The 25,311-nt window shown below is 45.1% G+C and overlaps 1 protein-coding gene across 6 annotated transcripts in view; it reads right to left on the reverse strand.

Moving 5' to 3' along the window:
• Nucleotides 1–4,434, reverse strand: part of MAP7D2 (MAP7 domain containing 2) — a 114,474-nt gene extending 110,040 nt beyond the window's left edge. For 4 of the 6 annotated variants that reach the window (XM_029603383.1, XM_029603382.1, XM_029603381.1 and 1 more), the window contains exon 1: nucleotides 4,299–4,433. In XM_029603383.1, the coding sequence (XP_029459243.1) occupies nucleotides 4,299–4,350 (52 nt within the window). In that variant the 5' untranslated portion in view covers nucleotides 4,351–4,433. Of the gene's footprint in view, nucleotides 1–4,298 lie in introns of all 6 variants that reach the window. The other 2 variants (XM_029603386.1, XM_029603384.1) reach the window with 1 other exon arrangement.
• Between the last annotated feature and the right edge of the window lie 20,877 nt (nucleotides 4,435–25,311).

Consider the following 25,311-nt stretch of genomic DNA (forward strand, 5'->3'; position numbering starts at 1 on the left):
TAGCCGACTGTGTCTGAATACTGACTTCAGAGTGATACTTCCGCAACCACATTTAGATCAAAGTCTGATCTAGGAATTGTTATAGTGAGGTGATGCCAAACCTACAGGTGAGAGATGGATAACTGCAGCAGGTGACAGTGGACTATAGAAAGCATAAAAAAATACTGCACTTTTGCACAAAAGTGGAACTGGTTACACATTTAATTGCTGGGTGTGACAGTTTTACGTCAGAAGAACTGTATACAGAAAAGTACAATAAAGCACTGGAAACTGTGTACACACAACAACAATCGCTGTACCAGAAAACACCGGGATCGTGTCCCTGCAAGAAGTCTCAGTCCAACCCATGAAAAGTGCAACGTTAGAAAGCCAGAGAGACTTGCAAGAACAGCAGCGCTGACAGGTGTCTCAGGACCAAGGTGCACACCTTTTTTTTTTTTTTCTTCATTTCATTGGTGGTAGGAGTTTCATTTCAGGGGGGACGAGGGCTTGTTTTGTTTCCTTTCACTTTTTAGTAGGCGCTAATGTACAATAGTGACCACTAAACATTTTTTAGCATGCAGTGTTGACAGCATGCACTAAAGCTAAAGCAAATGCTGCCCAATTACAAAACACATCCTGCCGGGCTGTCTCCCACCCTCCCTTGGATCTCCCCCGACCCCCTCCAGGCTGCCCCAGCTAACCCACAATGATCATCTTCTAGGGGCAGGAGCAATCCCCAGTTGCTCCTGTCCTGCCACTGTGGTATTTAAAAATGGCACCAACTGACCTGAGGTGGCTCTATTTTGAAGTATGGACTGCACTTTAAAATGATGCTGATCTGGGATGGGGAGAGGGAGAGGGGGCAGGCGCTCTTTTTATAAACAGGAAATACAAAAAAAATAAAATATATATATATATAGCGCCTGCAGGAGGGACCCACAGTGAAATGAAACGAACTTGACTGGGTTACTTTTTCTTTCATTTCAAAAAGGACATTCCCTAGGTTGTTTCAAACCAAGTGACTGTTCTATACTACGGGATAGAGAGATAGAAGATCCTCAAGTACCAAGAGATGCAATCAATGACCGAAAAAAAATGTGACAGACAGATAAGGAAATATTCCCAATTCTCTCAGTGGCCACCATCCGGATTAAAAAAAATAAATTTCCAAGCACACCTCGAGATTACACCTTACAAACTCCAGAAGAAAAAAAACTCTTTGGCACAATGCAAGTATTAGGCAGAGCACTGGCAGCAAACCTGCAAGGCTGAGATCACATCCAGTATTTCCTGGTTTAAGAGGGAGGTTCATTCCTGTCATAGTATGTGCAAATAAGCACATTTGGAGATGGTAAAACCATGTCACCACACTACTGCCATCACCAGCATATCTTGCCACCACCAGGTTGCAGCATAACCACATTGCTACCACCAGCCTCCATAGAAATTTACTGGATTACTCAGAAGCACTTGGCACAATAGCTCCCACCCCACAACCCTTCCTGTTACAGATTGTATTCCTGAAAGCTGCACTCACTGGTTTCTTTTGCCGAGTGCACATGACTATACATCATTTCTGCACTGAATTTTGCTTAGGTTTGGTGATGTTTCTAATGCATTGTGGTTGCTCTCCTGCCAACGTGGTCCTACTGTCATAGGTATGCTTTAAGATTTGGCTCACAAAAATACTAAAGAAGTCACATGGTGCCTTTTCAGCTAGAACACAAAGAGAAGGGATATGATAAATGCTGCATTCATGGAACGGAGGAGTGATTAGAGCAGCAGGCTATGGAACCAGGGAAGCCAGGGTTCAAATCTCACTGCTGCTCCTTGTGACCACAGGCAAGTCACTTTACCTTGTTGCCTCAGTTATAAACTCAGATTGAAAGCTCTCTGGGGATAAGGAAATAACCACAATGCCTGAAAGGTAGAATGTAATACAATAAATAAATAAAAGCCAGCTGTGCACCCTGCAGCATCTCAAAAGTACCCACATCTAGGCTTGCCCAGTGTTGCTTAAAGAGCAGATCCTGCTGCCCCCACCAGAAAAAAGTTCAGCAGGAGCCATGTCTCGAGTGCCTCACACAGAATAGGGTCCCATTGGTTCATGTAGGTGTGACATCACAGGCTTTCTGTACCAATCAGATGCAGCAGAATCCCCTGCCATCATGCAGGCCTATAAAGCACTTGAAGAGCTTCACAAATAATGGATTTCAGTACTTGACCACCACATGCATTAATGGTTTTATTGTAGGGTGACCAACTGCCTGGTTTTGGACCATTTTTCCAGCCTGTTATACAGTGTCCGGTGACCCTGACCGGCAAGGCCAGGGGCCAATCAGTGGAGGCAGTCTGGCAGCGCACCAATCACCTGCCTGTTTTCGGGGCTCGGTTTGACTCTTCTCCTCCTCTGCCTCTCCCACAGCTGTGCAGCACTTGCTGCTTTTGTGCTGTCCTTCTGGGAGTGGCAGAGGAAGAGGAGAGTCGATCTGAGCCCCAAAGACAGGCAGGTAGAATCTGCCTAGTAAAAAAATCAACGCTCGATTTAAAAGGGAAAAAGGGCAGGAGGGGGGCAGCTGCAGCTGGCCCTCTGCCCCCGTCCCGTCCCCCCCAAGTGTCCAGTCCTGCTCCATGGAAAATTTGGCAACCCTACTTTATTGGGAGAAGGAAAATTGTAAATGAAGGGGGTTGCAGGGGGAGTGGTTTACACCTGGTTTCGAAGCTAAAGGCTCAGGGTGTCCACATGCCAACCAAGCCAGAAGATGGAGGCTGGGACAGTCTGGCCCAGCTATTGATCTTCTTACATCCTGCACTGTTTCATTCTCGACACACATGAGGGCCTTGGCGGGATCTCAGATTTTACCAGTAAACATGACAAGCGCACAAGTTTTATAGGTCACACCTCTTCTGTGACATCTTTGATCTTCAGCAAGGCTGTTCAGCCACCCCAGCCTTGCTTTTCTCAATGCTCTTCATTGTGAGATCTCTTTACAAATATCTACAGCATATGGGTGAGATGTACTAAACTTCTCCCCTATAGACACAAAATGGGAAAATCCCGTTTTAGAGGGGATAAAGAGCAGATGCATTTCTTTCCGGAAGCAACATTAAGTAGCACAATATCTCTTCAGAAATTAACTAGTAATGAGAACAAAAAGGATGAATCAAACTTTGACATAATCAAAGGAATTATTAATACAAAATTTAGAGTGTTAGGGTCATGGGTTTAACACCATTATTCCATCAGAAAACCCTTCAAATACCCGAACAGTGCACTTGTAATCCAGTTCTGCCTGAACTCACTGGTAGAGAGGGGGTCTAGGATCTGTCCCATTAGTATTCTCCCTCGGTCTCATCTCAAGCTGGACAGTGCAAGGAATGGGAAGGGCCCCATCCCAGGCGGCTGTAAGGCCTGTTCCTCTCACTTTCTCACAAGAATGGCATTTTTTTTTAGCAGATCCATGCATCACCTATATCAGCATTTCACTTAGGCTGCCTTACAGCTGGCTTCAAGCACGTGAACACAATCCCACCTGCTCAGACAGGAACAAAGGTGTTTAACCGCCGAGCTCTGGTACTGATCTTACTACCAGATCAAAACGAGCAATTAAAAATACGTTTCCAACCTTCACCAGGGGAAACTGCATTAAGGTAGGGGAGAAAGTTAAGCAACAAGGTCCGTGTGAAGCATTTGTAGGAGGACAGGATCAGAAGACTGTGTAAACCTGCCCCAACCAAAACAAATATTGAAGCAGCAGGGAGAAAGGAATAAAGTGTAATTAAAACAAACAAGCAGAGTACCGAGGTGATCTGCTGCCTGAGCAGAATCCGCACCCCTGGGAACATCCCCTGCAGAGGTGACTGCTGCAATCGTCGGAAAGGAGAGGCCAGAGAGAGAGGGGGGAGGGGGGTGAAAGCCATCGCACCCTACGGGACCAGGGAGGCGCCGGACGGAATAAACGGTGGCAGCGGCTCCGCTCGCTCTCTATACGGAGAATTTCTCCTCACACACGAGCCCCTCTCCAGCCCTGGATCTGCGACTCCTCCTCTCTCCCACCTGCTCCCCAGCCGGGAAACAGCTGCAGCAGTGCGGGCGGGCGAAGGCTCCAGCTGTGCAGCACCTGGGGGAGGGGGAGGGAGAGGGGCCGGATCCCCGGCTGGGAAGAACCGCGGGGGAGGAGGGGGGGGAAGGGAATACTGACGGATCCGAGCTCCCCACCTGCAGGAAGGCCCATCCCGGGGCATCCACGCTGAGGACCCCCGCGTCTCCTTCCCCCCACCCCGGGGACTCGCACAGCCCCCGGCCCCTCCTGTACCTGCTGCCAGCCGGGGATCGGGCGGCGAGGTCCTCGCGCTCCGTTCCGCCATCTTCCAGCAGCAACACCGGGACTGCTCTCCTCCCTCTCACCCGCCTCCTCCTCCTCCTCCTTTTGTGGTGTCTCACTCTCCTCTTACCGCCTCTTTCTCTCTCCCCGCTCTTTCTGTAAGCTTCTCACCCTTTCCCTTGAGCTCCTCTCCTCCTCCTGTGCATGTCTTTCTCTCTCCCCCCCTTCTTTCTGTATGTAGCTCATCTTTTGCTTTCTGTCTCCCCTCTTTCGTTGACTCTTGAGAAAACTCAATTCTTTGCAGGTGAGACGCTGATTTCTTTTATTGCCCCAACAAGAACAAGTGTGGAGGTATAGGAGCTGTAGGTCCTGCCTCTTCTCTCCCCCTCCCCCAATCCCATCTTTCTATGGGTGGCGCTCTCTCTCCTCCCCACTTTTCACAGGCAGCCCTGGAGTGAGAAAGGGGGACCAGCAGGACCACCCTGTTGACACAAGTCTAGGGGGAAGGCAAAGGGACAGGAGAGGCAGTCCAAGGGTCTCCACAAGCAGCGGGCGCTCAGAGAAAGCAACAGGAAAGAAGATGTGCAGAAAAGGTGCGGCACAAGGCAAAGCTTTCCTAGCCACAGGCAAAATGCTTGCTGAGCTCTCTCATGCTGGCAGATTTCCCCTTGTTTTCTAAGAGGGTGGAAACATTGGCCACCCAGCTCAGTTTCCCACTTGTGATTTTAGTCTTTTCCTGCCTGGGTGCACAGATATATATTATTTTTCTCCTTTCAGTTGCTTTGATAAAGGGTGAACCTCCGATTACATTTACAGTGGCCAGGCCAGACCACCTGAAACCCAGGGGAGTTGCAGGCTCTTGAGGTGTAGCATAGATGGGAAAATGAAACGCTGTCACTGGCCACCCGGAACAGCCCACGGAACGTGGAACGATTCCATGCCCGATCCACAAATATGAATGCGATATCACGATCCAGCGCGCTGTGCGTCCTGATGCATTTGTCTGGCACAACCATTTAAACGTTAAATTATAGTTCTTGCATCTGCTTCAGCCACGTGAAAGAGGACGGTGAGCCAGGGCTGGATCTGGGCATCGGCAACCCAGAGAGCGCCAAATTCTGAAGGTGCCCAAAAACTAGAAACTCCCCATGCTATGCTCTGATTTTTGGGGATCAACCCCCACCCCCCCTTATCCTCTGCAGTGACCTCCTAGAAACAAAAAAATAAGGATGGCCATTGCAGTTATCATAGTGCACTGATGACTTTTTGTATAATTTAAACCCCCCCCCCCCCCACACACACACACACACAAAAAACCAAACAAACAACCTATCCTTTATTAAAGAATGACTTGTGGGGCTTCTTCACAGCTTCATTTGCAAGGGATTGACTAGCGCACTGGGTTTAGAAGTTGGACCAGTGCAAAGTTGCGGAACGTGGGCAGAGGGAAACGTCAGGTTTACTTTCTTCTCGTGCGGGACTCCCTTTGCATTAGGCCTGGACCGGTGCGGCCTTTTCGCCCCACAACTGATGGCTTCCATTTCTCCAATGTTCTGTTTAGCATCAGGGAGGAGAAACAGCATGGGCTTGCATGAAAGACACACAACAGAAATCAGGCAAAGGAATAATAATAAAAGAAAAAGCTTGAGATGGCTGATGGCTGCAGAATTTGCCATTTTATTGTATCCACTCTTCTCCAGTGGCCTTGGTCTTATTTCAAGATGAATTCTATGAGGAGCAGGCAAGAGCACAAACTCAGTCTAAAATCCAGGGGAACCCCCCCCCCCCCACGCCCTCTGTGTACTGTAAACACACACTTTGCATCACTTAAAAATATCATTGCTAAGGCCCTTTATAAAAACAGCTCCCTGCAGGCCTGGCTCTAGGGCAAATGGCACCCCTCCAACTCATCTCCATCCCCCCTAGTGTCTGGCCCGGCAGGGGTGAGTTTGAAAGCCTTCTTTGCAAGTGAACAGTAGGGCTAGAGGGCCCCTCCTCCCTCAGCATCTGCCTCGTGCCTCCTCGCCCCTGCTAGCCTCTTACTTATTTCTTACCCCCTCCCCCAGCATCTGCTTCTGCCCTTCCAACAGCATCCTCTTCTCTGCCCCCCTCCCCCAGCTCAACCACTGTAATCCCCGGCATTTGTCTCCAGCATTCTCCCCTGCCCCCCAATTTAATGTGGATAAGTGCAAGGTGATGCATATAGGGAAAAATAACCCATGCTATAATTACACGATGTTGGGTTCCATATTAGGTGCTACAACACAAGAAAGAGATCATAGTGGATAACACATTGAAATCGTCTGTTCAGTGTGCTGCGGCAGTCAAAAAAGCAAACAGAATGTTGGAAATTATTAGAAAGGGAATGGTGAATAAAACGGAAAATGTCATAATGCCTCTGTATCGCTCCATGGTGAGACTGCACCTTGAATACTGTGTACAATTCTGGTCGCCGCATCTCAAAAAAGATATAGTTGCGATGGAGAAGGTACAGAGAAGGGCAACCAAAATGATAAAGGGAATGGAACAGCTCCCCTATGAGGAAAGACTAAAGAGGTTAGGACTTTTCAGCTTGGAGAAGAGATGGCTGAGGGGGGATATGATAGAGATGTTTAAAATTATGAGAAGTCTAGAACGGGTAGATGTGAATCGGTTATTTACTCTTTTGGATAGAAAGACTAGGGGGCATTCCATGAAGTTAGCATGGGGCACATTTAAAACTAATTGGAGAAAGTTCTTTTTTACTCAACGCACAATTAAACTCTGGAATTTGTTGCCAGAGGATGTGGTTAGTGCAGTTAGTATTGCGGTGTTTAAAAAAAGGATTGGATAAGTTCTTGGAGGAGAAGTCCATTACCTGCTATTAAGTTCACTTAGAGAATAGCCACTGCCATTAGCAATGGTAACATGGAATAGACTTAGTTTTTGGGTACTTGCCAGGTTCTTATGGCCTGGATTGGCCACTGTTAGAAACAGAATGCTGGGCTTGATGGACCCTTCATCTGACCCAGTATGGCATGTTCTTATGTAATATCCCGCTTGCTTCACCCCTTCCCCCTGCTGCCAGCACTGCCACCACATCTGCCTGTCTCCTATGTTCCTGGGCAAAATACAATGCACTGTACGTCCTGATGCATTTGTCTGGCACAACCATTTAAACGTAAAATTATAGTTGGTGCATCTGCTTCAGCCACGTGAAAGAAGATGGTGAGCCAGGGCTGGATCTGGACGTCGGCAACCCAGAGAGCGCGATGAACAAGATCAGCATAGAGGAAGTGCCGCTACGTGATGTGTGAACCTGTTTGTAGAGTCAGCAGAGATTGGGGAGGAGCAGTGGCTTCAGGTGGGGTGTGCGTAGCTACTTAAGCAGCCCTGCTCAGCTGTGACTGTGTCTACCACAGGGAACGTGAGGGTGGTAGGGCTTTTATAGAAGAGAAAAACCCCACTCTCTGCCCTTCTCTCTCTACAACCAACAGCCCACACCCTATCTTCCCTCTCTCCATGGTCCTTTCCTTGTTAAAATTGCGCTGTCCAAGAACCCATCACTGTGGTGGAGACAGCAGCAGCACTTTATAAAAACCCCAAGTCCCACCACCATACACATCACCCCCAGTCTTCCCTCTTCTCATAAAAATTCCTAGACACATGGTCTATCCCCCAGTGCCCCCCCCCCCCCCCATATATATTCTCCTCAGAACCTCCTCTCCAGGGCCCATACACATGATCCCATCATCCCTAGAGACACCCCCACCATACACAAGACCATCACCTCTCCTGTCTGTACTGCTTTAACTCTAGTCTTCTACACTATTGGAACTCTTCCAGCTGTCACCAAGTGAAAACACAGGTGCTCACATAGCCGGATCTGTCTGGCAGGTTAGACTCGGGACCTGGGAGGATCACTGGTAATGGTAGCTACTTAGATCCGGCTGCGATGATAGAATCAATCCTAGCAGCTGGGTCTGTCTGGCAGGCTGCAAGTGCCATAACGACTAGAAGACCTAGCGGAAATGCAAGCACTCCCTTAGCCAGGTTTTTCTGGCAGGCCACGCAGGGGACCTAGTACTCTGGATTTGGGCAAAATCCTGGCTAGTATTGCTGGATGTTTAGATTATGACATGAGGAAGGCGGGGTGCCGGAGGGTACTAAGAAGGGATCTTATGTGTTCATCTACCCAAGATGACGAGGATAAGGAGAAATCTCTTGCAAGCTATTCTGTGGCTGGTGCCTGGGCTGTATCCTTAGCAGTGTGGTCAGAATAACCGGGCAGACTGGATGGGTCAGTTGGAGCTTTTCTACCATCATCTGCTGTGTTGCTATGTCAGATATACAAGCTTGGCTCCCTTTAGAAGGAGTCCCAGACTGCCATAAGTTTTCTCCCATAGTTTTTTTTTTTTAATTTTTTTTATAGTTTTTTGTTTTTTTTTAAACTGCACAACTGTTTTGAGGTGCAGAAATACAAAGGAGCCTTATGGAATTGGGGGTGGCGGGTGGGAGAGAGAGACCTCGGGGTGATAGTGTCTGACGATATGAAAATAGCGAAGCAATGTGACAAGGCATCGAAAGAGGCATAATTAATTAAACAGTCGGATTCCCCTGGTCCGCACCAGTTCTAAGTCAGCTGCTAGGTACTGGGTGAGGAGGAACGCCGGCCCGCCCTTACCCCCTGGGGAGGGGAGGGGAGAGACGCCCGCTGCAGCTGGGGCATAATCAAACAGGAAAAAAAAAAAGAGGTTATAATGCTCCTGTACAGGTTACTGGTGAGGCCTCATCTGGAGCACTGGGTTCAGTTCTAGAGGCCGTATGTCTTGACCAAGGGCATAAGTTACACCCCATTAGATTCTTACTGCTATGCCAACGGTGAATTTGCTTCTAACAGTATAGCAAATTTCAAATGGTACTGTCTGTTTTTAAAGTTGTTCTAATCTGTCTTGAGGCCATCCTTAGTGAAAAGTGAAAAATCAAAGTCTATAAATGAACAAAAAGGATGGAGATACAATAGAAGGGGTCAAGAGAAAGGCAACCAAAATGGTGCAGGGTCTGGACTAAAAGACTTCTGAGAGGAGATTTGAGGTCCTAAATATGTATACCCTAGAGGAGAGGGGAATGTGATACACACTTTTAAATGCCTAAAAGATATTAAAAATGCACGAGGGGGTAAGATAGCAGCATAACTACTTGAGTGGGACTGGGCACTCTGAATTTCTTTCATTTTGATTGCAGTTATCTCAATAATGGTACCCGAAATGTAAGGGGAATATAAGAGGTTTCCATGCCGGTGACTCGGAAGACATTGCAGTCCTTTTTCGGGACTCAGCCTGGGATGATGGGGGAAACTCCAGTAGTTCTTTCAGGCAGGGAAGCACTGGATCACTGACCCTCAGCATGAACGGAGCTCAGTTTGAGCCCGCTGTCAGCCTCCGTGCACATTCACAACCTTTGCGTTCTGACTGTGCAGGAGAGAGTTGACTTAGAGCAGGGGTCTGTTTGAAGCTTATTGTGCGGAGTAATAGGGCAGATGAGAGCTGTGAAGAAAAGAGGAGATCCCGGAGCAGTTTCTCTGCTTGTCTACAATGCAAGAGCCTCTGCTGCCACAGTCCCCCCCTAAGTTTAAAGAAACCACTGGTGGTAACTCTTGATACTATTTAGTACATAAGAACATAAGATTTGCCATACTGGGTCAGACCAAAGGTCCATCAAGCCCAGTATCCTGTTTCCAACAGTGGCCAATCCAGGTCATACCTACCTGGCAGGATCCCAAGGGTTAGATAGATTCCAAGCTGCTTATCCCAAGAATAATCAGTGGATTTCTGCAACTCCACCTTAATAATGGTTAATGGACTTTTCCTTTAAAAATGTGTCCAAATCTTTCTTAAACGCAGCTACACTAATAGCTTTCACCACATCCTCTGGCAATGAATTCCAGAGTTTAATTATGCATTGAGTAAAAAATTATTTTCTCTTATTAGTTTTAAATGTATCACCTAGCAACTTCATTGTGTGTCCCCTAGTCTTTGTATTTTTTGAAAGAATAAACCGATTAATGTTTACCCATTCCACTCCACTCATTATTTTATAGACTTCTATCATGTCTCCCCTCAGCTGAATCTTCTCCGAGCTGAAGAGTCCTAACCTCTTTAGCATTTCCTCACAGGGGAATCGTTCCATCCCATTTATTATTTTGGTTGTCCTTCTCTGTACCTTTTCTAATTCTGCTTTATCCTTGTGAGATGTGGTAACCAGAACTGCACACAATATTTAAGATGAGGTTGCACCATGGAGCGATATAGAGGCATTATGATATTCTCTGTTTTATTCTCCATTCCTTTCCTGATAATTTCTAGCATTCCATTTGTTTTGTTGGCTGGTGCTGCACACTAAGCAGAAGATTTCAAAATATTTTCAACGATGACACCTAGATCTTTTTCTTGAATGGAGACTCCTAATGTGGAATTTTGTATTATTAGCTATATTTTTGGGTTACTCTTCCCTAAGTACATCACTTTGCACTTGTCCACATTAAATTTTATTTGCCATTTGCATGCCCAGTCTCCCAGTTTTGCAAGGTCCTCTTGCAATTTCCCACAATCCTCTTGTGATTTAACAACTTTGAACAACTCTGAATCCAGGTGGATGCCTGAAATGCCCTCCTTGAGCAGATAATGAAGATAAGAATGGTGATGGAATTCAAAAGGGAACAGAAAATAAACAGAGTCAACAGGATGGAAATGAAGCGCTATGATGACCTTTCTGTTTGGGGGTAACCTGCACAAGTGGCAGTTACAACTCCAAACTTCTTGTTGGGCAGACTGCATGGACCAATTTGGTCTTCATCTGCTATCATTTACTATGTTACTGTGTTATACTAAAATAATCACATCTACTGAGACATTGGAGTTTGCAAGAAAGCTAAACTGTACCCATATAATAAATGAGTGGCCCAATCTGAACTTCCCTAGTACCCATTGGAGATATGATCAGTCAACCTGGTCAAACGCCTTTTTTACATCAAGACAATTAACATACCTTCCATAATATCTGGAGTAGCAGACTGGAGCACTGATAGGGCTTTTAAAATATTAGCTTTTGATAACCGTCCCTTTATAAACTCAGTTTGGTCTGGAGATACCAACTTCTGAATCACCTGATTCAGTCTAGGTGCAAGTACCACTGTGAGCAGTTTGATATCTTGATTAAGAAGGGAGATAGGGCAGTAAGACTCTGGATATCTAATATCTTTACTAGGTTTAAGAAGAAAAACAATTATTGCTAAATTATGCCCTATTTCAAACATTCCTTTCTCGCAGGCTGAGTGAAACATATTTATAAGTGGGATGGCATTATGATCATGTAAGAGCTTGTAAAATTCAGGTCCAAAACCGTCTGGTCCTAGAATTTTGGCCAAATGTAAACATTTAGTAGCTCTTTGCACCTCTGTCTCAGTGATTGGTGCAATCAAAGCTGAATAAGAATGCTCACTGAGCTGAGGAAGTTCCACATCGCTGAAAAAACGATGTCGCTCCTGCTCAAATGACTCCCCTGACTTTTTATAGTACTTCTGGAATGCTTGCAAAATGGTGGGCATGGACTCACAAGACTGAGAGTCATAAATCAATTGTTTTACCACTCCCCTAGGCTTGACACCCGATTTCACCATTTTAGCCACGAGCTTCTCAGATTTATTCCCCTATTGAAATAACCTCAATTTGTAAACCATCAAGGACTGTTGCGCCATAGTAATTAAGATGTGATCTAATTCTTCTTCAGAAGCCAACAGTTTATCTTTAGACTCTTGAGAGAGTTCATGGATATGATTACGTTTGAAGGATGCAATTTGTTTAGGCAATTGCAGCACTCTTTTGTCTTTATCCTTTTTCTTATTTATTTGATAGGCCAACATATGCCCTCTAAGTATTGCAGTATTCCAGAAGATTTCAGGGTCCACATCCGGCATGTAATTCAGCTCCACATAATCCCTCCATCTATCTTGTAGAAAAGGTACAAAGATTTTGTCTTCGTATAACCATGGCGACATTTTTCACTGAGATGTTTGCTTACCAGGTGTTCCCCATACAAGAGTAGCAACCACTAAAGCATGATCTGAAAAGGAGACATCGAAAATGCTTCTTGAGGAAAGCTTATCAAACAAAGATTTAGTAACAAGGATGTAATTTATTCATGTATACACCTGATGTCCATGGAAGTAGTATGTATATTCTTGATCATTTACATGAAGAGTGCGTCATGCATCGGTTAGCTGAAGTTCACTGCAAAGTAACCCAACACCCATAGCTGCTTGTTGTTGGGTTTTTTTTAGGAGTTTTCCCAGATTTATAATCCACTAAGGGATTATCTGTTATGTTAAAATGTCCCCCCATAATTACTGAATATCTTTCCCAATATGAAATTTTTTCCAGAATAGTGATGAAAAACTCATGGGAGTAAGAATTTGGGGCATAGATGTTGACAAGCATCACTTTAACTCCTTGCAGTAGACCCATAACAATGACATACCTCCCAATTGGATCATTTATCAAAGTGTACATTTCTATTAATCAAAATAGCTACACCTCTCTGCTAGAATTAAATGAGGGGGGAAAAAAACAGTGGTCCACCTATTCTCTCTACAATTTTTGATGTTCATGATCCTCCAAATGTGTTTCTTCTAAGAATGGAACATGTATGCTTTGCTTGTGCAAAGCTGTAAGCATTGTTTTCCTTTTTATAGAATTTAAACCATCGATATTCAACATACTAAAAGTAATACTGGTCACAGAACATCAAAAGAGCAGAGAAATCACAAGGTTTAATTTTTGAATTTTAAATAGGTACAATACTCCAGCTCAGACTCCACCCCAAATTATTATAACCCAATTCAAAGCATAATATGCAGGCTTACATTCTCATATGTTCAAACATTCACACAAATCTCAGCCACACACATTATTTATTTATATTTATATTCCGCTTTTCGCACTTTTTTCAGCACTTCAAAGGGGATTACATTCAGGTACTGTAGGTATTTCCCTATCCCCAGAGGGCTTACAATCTAAGGGCCAGAGCTTAAAAAATACGCGCGGGCATAGATTTGTTCGCGCAACCCGGTGCGAACAAATCTATGCCCGATTTTATAACATGCGCACGCGCCGAGCCCTAGGGGAGCCCCAATGGCTTTCCCCATTCCCTCCGCTCCCCCCACCCCTACCTAACCCCCCCACCTTTGTTGCATTAGTTACGCCTGCCTGAGGCAGGCGTAACTTGCGCGCGCTGGCCTGTTGCTGGCGCACCATGCCACGGCACAGGCCGCTGTGCGGGAGCACTCGGCCCTGCCCCCGCACCACCGTCTTGGGCTTTTCTTCTTCCGGTGTTATCGTCCTCTTCACCAGGAAACAATCCTCGAGCAAGCCGAGGCTCCAGGAGTCAACAAACTAGTCAAAATTCTTCCATGAACCAACATGCAGAAGCTCAACAAAAGTGTAAGTTAAGGGTTAAGACAACCGATAATGCAAATGAACGAATCAACCTCTTTTATTTAGACAAAGTGGAATCAGTTACGCCTAGACCCGCAGAAATCCGCACGAGTCCACTTCCTTGCATCATGCCTAAGCATGGAATAGTCTATCTGATGAAGAGCGAATTATTAACCACATTAACCTCATCTTTCCCTTTATTTTGCTTTTTCCTTATTTGCTTGTTTTTTCCTTTTTATATAGTTCCTTATTGCAGATTAAGGGCTATCTCCAACACGGCAAGAGAATCAATAAGATTTGAAGCCCTGTAAATATCAGATGTACATCATTTTAAAGCATTTCCATAAATTGCTTTGCCTCTTCCTTGTGTGAAGCTTCCAGATTTCCCCTTTATGAAAAACATTCGGGCGGGTAGGATACTGCAGTGAAAATTTCACCTCTTATTAAACAATTGGAAGCAATAGGGCGTCATTTCTTTTCAAGCCACTTCCACTTTTGCAGATAAACCAGGGAATAAAAGTATCTTTCTGTTTTCACATAGAAGCTCCTTCTGTTTTCGATATGCTTCAAGGATTTTCATTTTGTCAGTGAAATTCAAATATTTCACTAACACTTGTTGTGATTTGGTTGCTGCGGTAGTAACAGGCCCAATGCGATGAGCTCACTCAACCAATATCGGCCGCTCTGTACCCACACCGAGGGCCTCAGTTAGCCATTTTTCACTCCAAAGTAGCAAAACCATCCCTTGAATAGATTCTAGCACTTCTAAAATGTGATAATTGTTCTGATGTCTTTGATTTTCTAAATCATCCATTGTAGACTCCAGATCCTGAGCCAGTCTTTTTAGCTGTGTCACCTCTATATCAAAGGTGGTCAAGCACTCTTTGTGGTGAGAGATTCTTGAGTTCATAGCCATGAAAGCCAGTTGATAAGAACATAAGAACATGCCATACTGGGTCAGACCAAGGGTCCATCAAGCCCAGCATCCTGTTTCCAACAGTGGCCAATCCAGGCCATAAGAACCTGGCAAGTACCCAAAAACTAAGTCTATTCCATGTTACCGTTGCTAGTAATAGCAGTGGCTATTTTCTAAGTCAACTTAATTAATAGCAGGTAATGGACTTCTCCTTCAAGAACTTATCCAATCCTTTTTTAAACACAGCTATACTAACTGCACTAACCATATCCTCTGGCAACAAATTCCAGAGTTTAATTGTGCGTTGAGTAAAAAAGAACTTTCTCCGATTAGTTTTAAATGTGCCCCAGGCTAACTTCATGGAGTGCCCCCTAGTCTTTCTATTATCAGAAAGAGTAAATAACCGATTCACATCTACCCATTCTAGACCTCTCATGATTTTAAACACCTCTATCATATCATGCAGTTTCATCCAAAAGATTGCAGTTTCTGCGATAGATCTTTTAATGCAGCAGAAACAGCACTAGTTAACTCCTGCATCAGTAATTCTGACACAGCTTCAGACTGCAATGATTTTTCAGGCGCCATTTTCTCATTTTGTGGGCCCATTTTCTATTGCCTGGTGGTCATCTTGCATCTCCACCAATATTTTATCAATAAAATTGTCCATGGATTTAAAGAAGCTTCCCCAAAAAGATTTCAGATGTTATCTCTGTTTAGTAAAGAAGGATGACAGTTTATATTTGCCGACTCCTTAGGAGCGCCAAACTGCAACCTCCACTCAGCCCTGCGTCATCACCGGAAGTCCTCGTTAGTGAGCACTTTCATTGAAATCCCTGTCAGAAGAAGTGGAATGGGGAGGAGAGGGGCTGGAGTACATCCTGAGAAAGGGCTAGAAATAAACAGTTTTCATATACTCCTAGGATACTTCTTCCAAAAGTATCCCATGGTAAGATTAAATAGGTGTGTGCATTCTTTTACCTGTAGTCCCTGGAGCCTGTAAGATGTTTCTTCCTTTTTTTAACATATTAGGCTTTTTTTTTTAAAGACCTTTTTGATTTTCTTTCTTTTCTAACAGAAGCACATGACAAATGCAAATTCAGAACGCAATCATGCCACATGCCTTGAGCATCATTTGGCAAGGAGGGCTAAAATCCCCAAATTATTATTATTACTAGTAGTAGTTTTCTCTTACATCTGTCAAAAGCAATTGAAATTCTCCTTTACATAATTACTTTATATTTATGGAAGCAAGAAGATATATACTAAATATAAAGTACACGGCGCAACCTAGGATACAGTTCAATGAAAAGTTGAATACAATGGATAGAGGATAGATCTTTTATAGTCTAGTGTTATCTTATTACCTCTACGGGTTTCCAGTCCTGCCTTAACTAATTAATTAATTAATTAATTAGAGAAACTGGATCCACAAGTTTATAAATGCAATAGGGCAAAACCAGGCTAGGCTCATCCTGTCCTTTGTGACATGAAGCTTGACAGGAAAAGAGGCTGCTGCTTTAAATCTGTCTGGGAAGAGAAATGCTTCTCGTCCCCTCTCAGTCTCCCTCCAGGTGTTTTCCAGCACCAAGGCCATGCACAAGCTATCAGAGCGATCTGGGACTGGCAGATCATCTCAGACATGCAGTACCGTGTGTGTACTGTGGGATCTGAAAGTTCGGCACCACCATCCTGCAGTCTGCATTTTGGTTATTATCCTGAATAGCATTGCTGACCAGGTCCACGCCATAAAAGATGGACTGAGCCAGGCCTGGACTTGGTAAACCGGATACAAACCAGGCCTGGCTCAGCCCATCCCTTATGACGGGAGGCCTTTCGGTCCTATAAAAACGTATTTTTGACTGCTTCTGCATCGGGTAATTGCTGGACTTCCTCATTTCTGGGATTGAGTTTAGGAGCCAAGAGGATTTCAAGGAATGTTAACGTGCATGGCTCAGAGTGGTCACATGACTAGGGACCTTCATTTTTGGATATTTTATTTTTCATGGGAATTTATCAGTGTTTATTATAACAAACAAAAATGAGAGAAAATCAGTTGAAAAAAATGAGTTAAGCACTGACCTAGTTTGAAGAGGGAGGACTTTTGGTTAGCTCTGCTTTTTAACTTATGGCCCAGTGCATTTTGGGAGTTGTAGTCCCTGCTTCTGCCATTTTAAATCAGCCCTGCAGATCTCAGAATGCATCAGCAGGAGATTGTTAGAAATCTCGAGCTGGCCTAAAATCTCCCTCCTTGAACTTGGAAGCTCTAGGCGTCAGCCCTGGCATCTGCTTTGCATCCAGCAGGTCTGTTTCAGCAAGAACCTTCCAGTTTTTAAGGTCAGCTTGGGCTAAGTGATTCCCATTGTCCTGAGGGATATCATCCAAATCCTCCTCTTCCTAGCAAACAGATGATTCTTCATCTGCAGATTATCTGTGACAGTCCCACGTCCATAGCCCTGTAACAGCTGCATCTCTCCATTATTTCCTCATATTTTGATATTTATTTAAACAAATTTATGAAAAGGGACCCCCCTTACAAAAGTTTGTGTTCCCTTTAGTTAGTAGCATAAGTAGTTCTGGGTGAGGGAGACTCCGGGATTCTCATTGTGCAAAGTTTTATCTAAACTGTATCAAATGTTTGAAAATGTAATTCTGTTGAATGTCCACTGGATGGCATTTGGTGTGGGGAAGACTAATGTGATATTTAAATACTGGAATGAGGAGTGTGGGGTCTCTGTTCCCCTTAAGAGTGGTGGGGGTGATATGACTGGTGAAAGATGGGTCCTGGGGAAGTATAAATACAAGGTCATTTGGAGGGGGTTGGAGCTGGGAGAAGGACCTCCAGGATGTAGGGAGCCTGGAATTGCTGGCATGTGGGCTGGTGGGGGGTCCAGGGACCCCTCCAGTATGGAGAGGGGCCCTGCAGGGGCTTTTCCCCTCAAAGAAAATGTCCCAAGTTCATGATGTTAAGGAAGGATTTCCTCCATCTGAAAAAATGGTTAAGGAGCAATGGAGTGCCCAAGGCAATTTATCCACCTGAGGGAAAGGCCAATGTGAGAAGAGGAAGGGATCAGTTCAAAGCAAAGAGAGCCCTAGGGAGTGTAAGAGACTGGGGAGCCTTGAACACTGCTGGAAGGGTGGAGATGGGAGGATAGAGGGAAAAGTTCAAGAGGTCCACGGAGGCATGAGTAATGGTGTGGAGTAAAGAAAGAAGAATGGCCCTAGAACAGGAGTAGAGGATGTAGCCCTAATATCCCTCATTCGGGCCAATACAGTAAAGTCCACAGGAGAGCGGGCAAACACCTGCTCTCCCGGCGCGCGCACAGGCCACTCTCCTATGCAAATTAGGCCCGGCGGTAAAAACAGGCAAAAGGAGGCGCTAGGGACACTAGCACGTCCCTAGCTCCTCCTTTTGGACCGGAGCGGCGGCTGTCAGCGGGTTTGACAGCCGACGCTTAATTTTGCCAGCGTCGGTTTTCGAGCCTGCTGACAGCCACGGGCTCGGAAACTGGACGCAGGCAAAATTGAGCGTCCAGTTTTCGACCCGACAGCCACGAGCCGACTTCAAATTTTTTTATTTTTATTTTTTACTTTTGGAAACTTTCGGGACCTCTGACTTAATATCGCCATGATATTAAGACGGAGGGTGTACAGAAAAGCAGTTTTTACTGCTTTTCTGTGCACTTTCCTGGTGCCCGAAGAAATTAGCGCCTACCTTTGGGTAGGCGCTAATTTCTGAAAGCAAAATGTGCGGCTTGGCTGCACATTTTGTTTTCTGAATCGTGCGGGAATACCTAATAGGGCCATCAGCATGCATTTGGACACGCATTTTCGGCCCCTTACTGAATAAGGGGTAACATAGAAACATACACAGAAACATAGAAATGACGGCAGAAACATAGAAACATAGAAATGTCGGCAGAAGAAGACCAAACAGCCCATCCAGTCTGCCCAGCAAGCTTTCGCACTTTTTTTTTCTCATACTTATCTGTTACTCTTGGCCCTTAGTAACCTTTTGGTTCTGTTCTCCCCCCCCCCCCATTAATGTAGAGAGCAGTGTTGGAACTGCATCTAAGTGAAATATCTAGCTTAATTAGTTAGGGATAGTAACCACCGCAATAAGCAAGCTACACCCATGCTTGTTTATCCCGACTATGCAATTCAGTCCTTGTTGGTTGTTGTCTGTATATAGATCCACTTTTCTTCATTCCCCCTGCCATTGAAGCAGAGAGCTGTGCTGGATATGCATGAAGTATCAGTCTTTCTCCCTTGCCGCTGAAGCAGAGAGCTATGCTGGATATGCATTGAAAGTGAAGTATCAGGCTTATTTGGTTTGGAGTAGTATCCGCTGTTAACAAGCAAGCTACTCCCTGCTTTTTTGTGAATGGAAATTCTTTTTTTTTTCACCCACATTACCTCTTGCCGTTGAAGCTTAGAGCAAAGAAGACCAAACGGCCCATCCACTCTGCCCATCAAGCTTTCGCACTTTTTTTTTCCTCTCACATACTTATCTGTTTCTTTTGGCTCTTAGTAACCTTTTTTATTCTATTTCCCTTCCACCCCCGCCATTAATGTAGAGAGCAATGTTGGAAATGCATCTAAGTGAAATAGCTTAATTAGTTAGGGGTATTAACCACCGCAATAAGCAAGCTACACCCATGCTTATCTGTTTATCCAGACTATGTAATTCAGTCCTTGTTGGTTGTTGCCTGAATATAGATTCACCTTTCTTCATTTCCCCCTACCGTTGACGCTAGTGCGTTGAAAACACGTGTCCAATAGAGGGTTAACAGTGCGCTCCGTCGGAGCACACTGTACTGTATCGGCCCGATTGTGAGTGATGTTTAAAAGGAAGAGGATTCAGAGAGTGAGATTTTTTTCTGTCCCTATTGATGGGAGGGCTGTGTGTAGAAAGCGGGGTACCTGAAGAGTGGGAAGAACTTCAAAGTACAAGAGTATCCAGGGATATAAGCATTACAGTTTGCGAAAGGGTGATCTGAAATGTTATGGGAGGTTAGAACCAGTGTGAGGGGATTGAAGCTTTCAATTCAATTCACATGAACTGGTGCTCTAGGTGCCAGATAGGGTATTATGTGTTAAGATTTCGCCTGCTACGTAGCCTTATCCTACCTTCTTGACTCCTGCAATGACACCTCCCCACTAGCTGAGGCTCTCAGTAAGCCTCACCAGTAGCCTTGCTAAGCTTCTCCTCACTATCTTTCCCATGCCCAAGTCTCAGCCCTCTGTAACCCTGCCTTGCTAGAAGCTCCTTGTCTTCTCATTGTGTCACTTCTGGCTCTGTGACCTGACCCTCGCCTTGTGGCCTACAGGCATTCTTGCTCTGTTCCTTGCCTTGCCTTGTGGCTTATGGGCCTTCTTGCCTTGTGGCCTTTGGGCCTTCTTGTTCTGTGCCTTGCCTTGCCTTGTGGCCCTTCTTGCTCTGTGCTTTGCTTTAAGGACTTCAGGCCTTCTAGTTTCTTGCCTTGTCTTGAGGCCTCGTACCTTTCTTGCCTTGAGGCCTTCAAGCCTATTCTATCTTGTATCTTGCCTTGAGGCCTTTGGGCCTACTCTGCTTGTATCCTGCCTTGTTGTCTTCAGGCTTTTATGTTCTCTGTTCCTTGTTATCCTTGTCTAAATCCTGCCCTAGTCTGCCTGGTTGGTCTTGTCCTGTCTGTTCCAAGTATTCTGTTCAGTCTTGCCTGTACCAGAGTCCTATTTTTGCCATGCTTCAGGCTGTCTCTTGTCTAGTTCCAGGTCCTGCCCAGTATCCAGTCTTGCCTTGACTCTATGTACCAAGCCTTATCTGTCCAGCCTGCTTGCCAAGCCCTGCCTGCCTTGTCCTGCCTATCTTGTCCAGCCTGCCTTGTCTGCCTCGTCCAGCTTCCAAGCCCTGCCTACCTTGTCTGCCTTCACCTGCTTGCCTTGTCCAGCCTGCCAAGTCCTGCCTGCCTCGTCCAGCCTGCCCAACTTTGCCTTGACCAAGCCTTGCCTTCAGCCTTCCTGTCCAGCCTTGCTGTGCCTAGTCATGTTCCAGTCTGTACAGACTCATCATGATGTACTGCTGCCACAGAGACTTACTGGCCCCCAGAACCCAAGGGCTTAACCTGCAGGGGAGGGGGTTGACTAGGCAGAAGACCAGCCCTCATCTTGTCCAGAGTCCTGCCTTGCAATCCAGTGCCACTCCCCAGGAAGGTTTCCCTGACTCCAGAACCCCTGACATTATGGTTGATGTTACTATGACTGTGTATCCCAGTACTGAAATGCCTACCCTATATTGTACATAGTGACTGGTTGTAAAACCAGAAATAAAGTTGGGAGTTTTGGTTTTAACTGAGTGGTGTGATTCTGTTTTCCAGGTTTTATTTTTCCAGCATTAATGGATGGCTATGGATGGGTTCATGGAGGGGAGACGGGGTGATGCTCTCCCTGACCAGTCAGAGGAAACTAAGTGAGCTACCCTTACTGTCTCCATCCGGGTCCACTTCACCATCTATATGACCCATGATTTGGAACCCACTAAATAAATTTGAGAGTCTGGCTTCCCTTATTCAAAGACGGTACCTCTAATCATTTTATGTGCCCTGGAGTTAGGGTTACCTTTATATTCAACTCTACCTGGACAAGTAGTTCAGGGCGGATTACAATTTTAACACATACAGCAACAATCATATGACATACATATCAACTGCAAACATATATTAAAAACACAGACAAGATAAAGGAAGCAAAGCAGCACAAATACGCTTTATTAATGGTTATCTTCCCTTCTTTCCTCATGCTGCATTTGGGATTTGCTGGTGGCAAAGGAATCATGATTTGACTACTTTGATTGCAGAGGGAGAGAGAATGTGTGTGTGTACTTATTTAAACATTCTGCATGGAAAGATGTGTGCCTCATAAGGTCAAAGGCTAGAGGACTACTAGACTTCTCTTAGTAGAGTTTCAATATGGATTCCGGTAGAATATTATACTTCTACTGCCTTTTAATGTGGGAAAAAAAATCTCCAAACTACAGGCAGAAAATCCAAACTGATTATAAGTAACTACGTTCCACTTTAGTCTGAACAAGCTTCTTCCAAGACCCGATCACCTATTAAAATGCTATGTGTTGATGATTTGCCAGTGAAGAAAACAGACAGTTCTGCTGGGTGTGCTCTTCGATGCATGTCTTAACTCATCTGGTTTTGTGTCATTCCTCTGAGGTAAAAATCTTGTGTTTTGTGCTGGGAGAGATGCTATTCAACATAAAAGAATGTTGTTTACCTGCCAATCTGAACTAGCAATGGTCTGCAAGACATTCACATGACGTTATCAGAAAGTAACAAAGCTGTGATAAAAAAATTTCTTTTTGACAATTTAATAAATTAGCATAATGCATAAACTTGATATTTAAGCTTCACTATTTTTTGGAAAGGCTGTGCAGTCAGGTATGATGGGCAGACTGAGCTTTAAGTGCCCAGAGGGTAGAAAAACAGCAGCCAAAGGTATTTAGGCTGTTACAAGATGATGTTTAATTCTTAAGTATTAGGCAATCTTACGGAAAAGGAGAAAACACTGTAAAGTACAATATTGCATGACTATATCTTCAATTTGTAAATGTAGGTTTGTTAAAAACTACACATTTCATTAAGTTAATTCAATAATACAGAGATTTACAATGAAAGCATGTTCATGGCACGGTGCCACCAGCTGGAGTGCAATGGTACGGTCTGAAGTAAGGGCTCATAGGAAGGAAAGAGGGTGGAGAATGTTCAGTAGCCTGAATTGCAAATAAGGTCTGCTTTGAAAACATGCAGGTACTGCCAGTATGCGCATAGACGCATGAACTCTAGAGCAGGCACAACTTACTGCGCCTACATCTACATGCATAGGATGTGCATCAACGGTTTCCTCGTCTTAACTCTGTCCCCAAGAATGCCTCTTGCCAGTCTGGGAAAAATGCACACAAAATCATATTCTGTACTTCTTTATCCCCAGATCCTATTGGATAATTTTTAAAAGCAGAACTAAGTGCATAAGCCAGGATTTATGTGTGTAGCTCATTTTGAAAATTACCTCCCAGAGACCAACTGAAAACAGCAACAGGTCATCTTAGAAGAGTCGTAAAAATAATCAGGCTAATTTTAAAACAAGCTTGCGTGTGCCCATACACACGCATATTGGCGCACGAGCGGAGATATGCATGAATTTAAAATCATGCACTCACATTTAAAATACGCCTACCGCGCATAAATATGCTCTTAGTGTTTGGGTACTTGCCAGGTTCTTGGGGCCTGGTTTGGCCTCTGTTGGAAACAGGATGCTGGGCTTGATGGACCCTTGGTCTGACTCAGCATGGCAATTTCTTATGTTCTTATGTTCTTAATTTTAAGAAGTTACTCAAGGAAACCTACTTCGCCTATCTCCCATAGGTCTTTTCTGGGTTTAACATGCATGTTTGAGCGGATTTTAAAACAAGCCTGTGCAAGGGACATTCCCAGTTTTTCAAATTAGTCCATCAGTTTGCCCAGTCAATCTGAAGTTCATCCAGATCCCTCTGGTTCTTCATCCTGCATGCTCCCCAGTTGACCCAGATTCCTCACCCTGTCATGTAAGGCCAAAAATGAGAGATCTTCAGACTTGGTCCTGATCAGGAGCAGCAGTAGCGTTAAGTGGCTAACAAACTGATGCGCACTGTGGCTTTCGGTTTCAAAACATGGAGTTTCACGCGCAACAGTTGGCCTACCCCAGAACGCCCATGGCCCACCCCTTTTTTTTACTCGCTCACACGTATATATGTGCATAACTTCCAGCTTTTAAAATATGAGTCGCTCTCGCTGTACTCGTTTATATGGCCTTTTTAGCACGAACAACGCTTTTAAAATTTAGTCCAATGGTGCATTTCTTCAAGCTGACAAGAAGAAGAGGGACCCCCAGTCCTTCACAGACCAAGAATACTTGTTATGATGCTGCTCGCAGGCCCCAGCCACAAGCAGCCTCTCTCTTCTCGTGGCCCGGAGGCCACTGCCAATCGTTCCTCCCCGTGTGGCGGGAGCGTCGCTGATGCCAAGCTCTTTTCCCTTGCAGCCTGAAGGCTGCCGACATCGCCGTTCTTCAAGCGGCAGTAGTGCCGCCACCACTCACTTCCCCTTGTCTTGCGGCAGGAGTGCCGCCTTCAGCCTTTCTTCACGGCAAGGACACCGCCGCTGCTGCTTCCTGGTCCCGGCTTCCCTTAGGCGTGCGGCTGTGCCTCTTCTCAGTATTTAAAGGGCCTAAGGCGGGAAAAGCCCCGCGGCCCTGTTTGATGACGTCACCCAGCGTCTGCTCTTCAGCCCTATAAAAGGGCTCTTCAACAGATCCTTGAGGCCTTCGCAAGGAGCCTATCTGCTCCTGGATTCCTGGTTTCCAGCTCTTCTTTCCAGGAGGCTTCTGAGGTTCAACTTTGCTTCTTCAAGGTCCTCTGTTCATTGTGGGAGCTCCCTTGTCTTTATTCGTTGTTCCTGGTATCTCGTTGGATCCTGTGTCCTCGTCTGTTCCGTGTCCTGATGTTTCTGTCTTCGGATGCTCCAGTTCTTCAGATGTTCCTGTCTTCGGTTTTTTTTGTCCAGTTGTTCCTGATTCTCTAGTTCCTGGTTTCGGGTATCCCAACCTTGACTCGCCCGCTGGATTCCACCTCCAGTTGACCGTCCTGTGAGTAAATCCGTATCTATCTGGTGTCCTGTTCCTGGTCATTGGAGCCCTGTTCTGGTCAGATCCAATTCAAAGTTCATAATCAACTTGGTTGGATTCACATAAATTCCTACAGAACTTTCTAAAAAAGCCATGAGATCCACATGACATGGAAGAAAATTCTCCTCATCCTCTCTCGCAGGTGGATAAATAAAATCTTTTTTAATGATGTCATAGAGCCTGGAGAAATTTTAAGAATCTCCAGTAGATATCTCTTAAACATGTCCTCTACTGAAGAGTTTTCCAGGCTTGGAAAAATGAGTCAAATGCAGATTCCTCCGTTTCATAATGTTCCCAAAGTCTTCAAACTTGTTATGTGGAACCACATTATCTTTCATAAGAACATTATTTTCCCACTGAAATTTTTCAGTGATGAACTCTGCTGCAACCAGTCTCTAATCACATTCTTTCAGCACAGTTTGAATTCCCTCAATCTTCTCAACCAAATATTGGTTAGAAAACTGGGCAGACTGCTCTGAAAGGGACTTACCCAAACTCTCTATAGCAACCTGCCTCCAAAGTAAAAACCCTAGGCTTAGGAAGTGAAAAAATCCATTGTGCTGAATCAGATACCACCTTTCCATCATTTTGTAAATTGGATCTGTAGGATCCTGCATCTGCTTCACTCCCAGGCATATTGGGAAAAGCTGCCCCTGAGCCACTGAAGCTACCTGTGGACTAGCTCTCTCTGAAATTCTCCCAGAGTTGGCATCGATATCATTGTCAACCCATGACTCAGCAGTGAGCCGTGGTTGAGAGACCAGATCCATGGGTCTCCTCCTAATCTCCAGGCTGATGGATGTTTAAGCTGCCTGGGGGGTCAGTGATTCCTCTGATGCCGCCTCAGACTCTGATGGCATGACAATGGAAGCTGATGAAGTCGGCCCTCCCATGTTCCTGTACTACGAAG

This window comes from Rhinatrema bivittatum, chromosome 5 (genome assembly GCF_901001135.1).
Source record: "Rhinatrema bivittatum chromosome 5, aRhiBiv1.1, whole genome shotgun sequence".
NCBI lineage: Eukaryota > Metazoa > Chordata > Amphibia > Gymnophiona > Rhinatrematidae > Rhinatrema > Rhinatrema bivittatum.